Below are 5,314 nucleotides of genomic sequence, written 5' to 3' on the forward strand. Positions count from 1 at the left end.
TTTTGACTTAATTTGAGTCAAATTTTCAGACTAACAAGACAAATAATCTTACACATTCTGAAAACAAGATTATTATTCTTACATAATCAGTTTTGTTTATTAAATCAGTCTCAAAACAAGATCAAAAAGACTTTTTGGCTGGATATAAGATTTTAAAACTTGGTAAGATGGACATTTTTTGCAGTGTAAGCCCTATTCCACAGAAAAGGATTATGTCTAGGTGAGTTTTTCTATTTAAAAAAAAACCTCAGTTTATCCTTATTTCTAAATCTAGTTTTCTCAATCCATTCTGCATCCCGAGGCTTACAGCACCATGTAACGTTTTCTCCTCCATCTCTGCACTATCATTAGTCAAGATCATCAGATGAAGAGATTTTTCTGTTGATGGAGTGCAACATTATCATAATTATTGCTTGGATTGAGATGAAACGTTTTCAGCTCTGCAACTTTGGTAACAATCTCTGCAAGAACGTAAACTGCAGTGAAGGACAATAAGTCCGATACGCTGTGGCAGCCTGATAGTATCTTTTTTTTAAGCGCATGGAACAACTTGAGGACACAGCAGGCAAAAGGGTCAAACTCACTGGGACATCCAGCCTGCCCGACTCCTAAAGCGTCCGTCACGTTGTCGGAGCAGCAGCCGTACAAAGACAAACTGCAGTGCTGGACGGATTTCAGCTCCGTCGGAGACACCGATGATGAGGCTGATAGAAGACGGTACAAAGAGGAGAGAGAAGAACATTTAAGTGATTACTCGAAGGAGGGGACTGGTTGTGGTTAGGTACGGGGAGGGGATTAGACRGCACAATCTCAGAGCAACATGTAACTTTTTTTTGCCAACAATAAGATTGGCTGGAGGGGCAGAGGTGGAGAGGCTGGCAGTCGGATTCAAGATAACAATTCTATTTGCTACTTTTCCCCACAATGGCTCAAAATCAGGGGGAAAATGATGCTATTACCTCCAGTGAAAACAAACAATGGCTTTTCTTGTGAATGTACAGCAGCTGACATTTACCACCTCCTAGAAGGCATGTTCTCTTCATTTGTTCTTGTCTAACGTTATAGAATGGTGYTGCCACGCGGCAAAACTTCTGGCTGACAAAAAAGAAGAAGAAGAAAGGAAATAAAAAAGAAGCCATTACTGTATGTGAAGGAACGTGCCAAGCCGTTTCAGCCTGCGTGAAACGCGTGGAGAGCTCTTTTGTCTGAGGATGCACCGGCTGCCAAATAAGTGCGGCGGAGCGGCATTCAACAAAATATAAAAGAAAAGAGAAAGAAACAAACATGTTCCTAAAGCTGGCGCTTCTCCAGAAAACGGACAAAAACAAACTCCCAATCGGAGCCAAAAGGTGGTTTGTTTAATGGCCGAAGAGAGAAGCTCATCGCTCCAGTTTTCTCCAAGCTTTTTTCGGGGTGGAAAAGTAAAGCTGTAGATAAAAAGAACTCTTTTCATCATTTTTCTCTCTCTATGTCCCGCCACCCCATCTCCCTTTCTTATGTTGCTAATTTGGAGTTTGGAGGCTGGAGATCCAGAGGCCATAAATCACACTGTTACTGGCGTGGATATGAGCCTCAGCCTAATGGTGATGACTCGGCTCGCTCTTTTTCCAGCGCTTTCCCACTCCAGAGATGGGCTTWGGACACAGTTCATTTAACTTGCCACTTTCCCGCGCTGCATTCGGCTATCTGTACTGAGCCTATTAGGACAAGGAGAACTTTTAATTTCATATGTTCTTCCACCCTCCGAGGGTTTTTCCCCCCTTCAGTGGATATTGTCTGGCACAATGCAGTCCACTGCGATGTGCAATATTACCTTCAGATTTTTTTTCCCTTTTTACGCACAAATTTGCATCTCCATTAAAACCAATAAACTTTTTTTTCTCCTTTTCTTTTTAAATTGAACAGAAAAGAAAAACAGACCCCCCTTGTTAGCGGGGAGGGTCAGTAAGGTAAACACCAGGGAACGTCTCTATAAAACAATAATAAAAAGTCACATTGCTCTGTCTTTTTAATCCAGTCTGAGCTGTAAACGGTGTTCATGGGTCAAATGGGGAAGGCTTTCTTTGGATGAACTTGCTGCAAAATAACACGGTACAGAACTGAATAACATCTCCATAATGTGAAAATGCAAAATTAATAAAATGTGAAACAGTCACCAAGTTTCTCTAGGTGAGCACTAGTGGAAAAAAATACTTGTTTTAATTATGTGGCATAAAACCTTGCCATATACATAAAGGTACATGCATTTAAATTAGCTTGCTGCTCCTGCTGTACCTTTATAGATAAAAGAATGATACCTTGAAGGATAGGAGCACGAAGACAGATTTCTTTTTTTAACCTTTTGTTTGTATCTTAAAAGTATAGCTTTTCATCCTAAGATCAGTGTTGGGCAAAATCATATCTTGTGCAATTAGTCATCAGAAAAACATTAATCGATTATTTTTCGCACTTGATGATTAATTTGATTAATGCCACCAGGCAGACTGACTGGAGATTTCCCCGGTCAGTCCGCTCGATTCTCCTCTCCACTTCAAATATGACAAACTTAAAAAAAAGGTTGTGTAATTTACTTATCATTACTCCGGTTTTACTTGGTCTATCATCACCATTTGAATTTTGATTTATAGCCTGAAGTCTCAAGTACTTTTGAAACAATTTGGAACAGATTTTTACRGAGAGCAAATCTTTCCCACCAGAGTGATTTCAATTGGTCGTGTGACTAGGATATGAGGGCGTCCACGGACTCCAGGTGATTAACCGTCATATTAATAGTTATCGGCTAAATACCACAATTAATCGTGATTAAATKTTTTGCCACTATCACCCATCCCTACCTAAAGGTACAAAAATAATTWAAAAAACCCTTTTAGGTAAGCTAATGTACCTTTTTAGGTACATTCTTGTGCCCTTTTCTCGTGTGCACACACACCTCTCATCGCCCCCCCACTGTTGACGCCTGTAAACACTGGAAGAATTTTTTTCAAGCTAAATTGAAACAGAAACAGACAGATTTTCAAGCTTCTCTGTGTTGCTCTTACCCAACCTTTCACGCTTTGTTTGATGTCGAGTGTTCAGGTTTTATCTTCCTTTGATTCTTTTCTCTCACGGCTGTTGGCAAAAGGCAGTGAAATAAAACATTTGCCTGCTTTTAGATMGGAGTGGTGATCATCACTGATGCTTTAGCCGTCTGGTTCTTCGTAGGCGTCTGTACCAAACTATTACAGTACAATGTACATCACGTCCAAAATGGCAGGTTCCAATAAACTTTAAAAACTACGGCAGAGTTGAAACGAGGCTCAAGGCAGACTGCTCGACCTCAGTCATTAGAAAACAGCGTTATATTCAAGTTTCAAAATTTGAGGTCAAAATGAAGTTTCCATTCTTATAACTATTATAAAGGGCAGTGAAAATCCCAAAGATCTGAATCCTTCCATTAGCCAATAGAAGAGCAGAGCCCAGGGGTCTTGTACCCATTGAGGGCTCTTCAAAAAAGGATTGATTATCCATGGAGGGTAGGGAAGCGTGACAGTCAGTGCCCAAGGAGGCCAGCTTAGGAAGGAGAAGAAGAATCTGYGGGGATGTGTGTGAAAACACTCCCTTATTCTCACTCCCCTAAACTCCCTTCATCCTCCTCTCCTTTGGACCCGGGGGGAATCAGACAGGCCGAAATGATCGCACAAAATCCCTTAAGTGCCTTTTGCTCTGCTCTCCGGCCTCTACTGGCAAAAGCTCTTCATTTAACGTAACCACAGAGAGGAAGATGGTTAACCTCTGCTACTTAGCCTCTAATCTAACAATCAGTCTGGCTGATAAATGCCACTCATTGCATGCAAAAAAAAAAGAGCTTGTTTATATTAAAGCTGGTAAGGAGAAAATGGTATCCTCTGGGCTAAAAGGCTAGCGCAAGGTTTTCAGGGCAGAAAAAGTGACTCATTATTGCAATCAGCTCGGTTCATGTATGTGCCTGTGAGAAAGATTTGAACTCAAGCGCACTGAGTCAACGTTCCTTGAGCAAATCACACACAGAGACAAACAACACTTAACAATAACGTTCATCGTTCTGTTAGCTTTTGGCTACATCGCGAGGAGAAACAACACAGAGGACGTCTGAACCGTGACCCCCATGGATGGAATGAGTGGAGAAATGAGATGTCAGGGAAAATGAGTCTTGATGAGGGGTGCAGCTGCTGAAACCACTGAACGGGTGGGAGGCACCAACCTGAACAGGGTCCCACACTTTGAACCTCCAGGTGCTTTTTAGCCAAACACCTGGCGCTCTTTAGCGAACACTCGTTGTTGTAGGTTTGTCCGTCTGAGCCGCAGACCTGAAAAAAATAAATAAAAAGAAAAAAAGACAGGAAGACTTTTATGATGCGTTCAAGCTCATTCGATTTAAAGAACAACTTAAGAGAAAACAGTAATGAACATTAAACTGAAGGAAGGCCTGTCAAGATAACTAATTTTACTGGACGATAAATTGTCTCAGAAATTATCGCGATAAACGATGCCACGATAATATTATTTGGAGACCTTTTAAYTAATATATTGTCCCCCGTTTTAACGAAACTTACAGATGTTTATGAAATTTACATACAGAAATAAACAAAACATCCTACCTCTATCCAAGCCGGCACAATTTATTCTAAACACATCTACCTCTGGTTTCATAAAATTGCGGTCACCCGCACGCTGCTTATCACGCGATTAATTGATTTACTGCTCATCGCGGCAGGCCTAGGAATGCATATTTCCTGCCAGTGTCTTAGAGTAGCATCGTCTTATGTTGAGAAATGACAGAGCTAAAGCTCATCCCTCATGATCTCTTAGAGCTTGGACTGTATGTTTTGAATGACTCTGTTACTACCACACCAGATTTTTGCTCAATATTTGTAAAACTGAAAGAGTTAGAGCCATTCTTGTGTTTGCTGTGGCAGCCATATTGTATCGAACAGACTCTAAAAGTTAAATCAGTTGTAAAAGTCAAACAAATTATTATTTTCTGAGAGTTGCATTAAAATCCCTTCATGAGAGTTTTTTCTAACTGTACCAAAAAACAAATACTATTCCAGCGGGCAGCAATAAGTTCATAAGAGGCTAAAATTTTAGGGGTGCAACGATACAGATAATTCACAATTCAGTTCAGTTCGATACTTTAGTGTCACAGTTCGATACATTTTGATACAAAAAAAAAGAAATGTCCATGCCCTTTATAACTTGTAATTTATTTGAAGGAGACCAATTATGGGTCCTAGAAATTTTTATGGTATGTCTGTGGGATATCCAGACCATGTTCATTCAATTTAATGCACAAAAT

At 40.4% G+C, this 5,314-nt stretch overlaps 1 protein-coding gene across 1 annotated transcript in view; it reads right to left on the reverse strand.

Annotated features, from left to right (window-relative positions):
• Positions 1-5,314, reverse strand: part of agrn (agrin) — a gene marked incomplete at its 5' end in the record, with an annotated part of 134,040 nt that overhangs the window by 76,708 nt on the left and 52,018 nt on the right. Inside the window, 2 exon segments of the mRNA XM_014010337.1 lie at positions 585-704; positions 4,220-4,325. Coding sequence (XP_013865791.1) covers positions 585-704; positions 4,220-4,325 — 226 coding nt within the window.

Source organism: Austrofundulus limnaeus, unplaced genomic scaffold (genome assembly GCF_001266775.1).
Source record: "Austrofundulus limnaeus strain Quisiro unplaced genomic scaffold, Austrofundulus_limnaeus-1.0 Scaffold68, whole genome shotgun sequence".
NCBI classification, from domain to species: domain Eukaryota; kingdom Metazoa; phylum Chordata; class Actinopteri; order Cyprinodontiformes; family Rivulidae; genus Austrofundulus; species Austrofundulus limnaeus.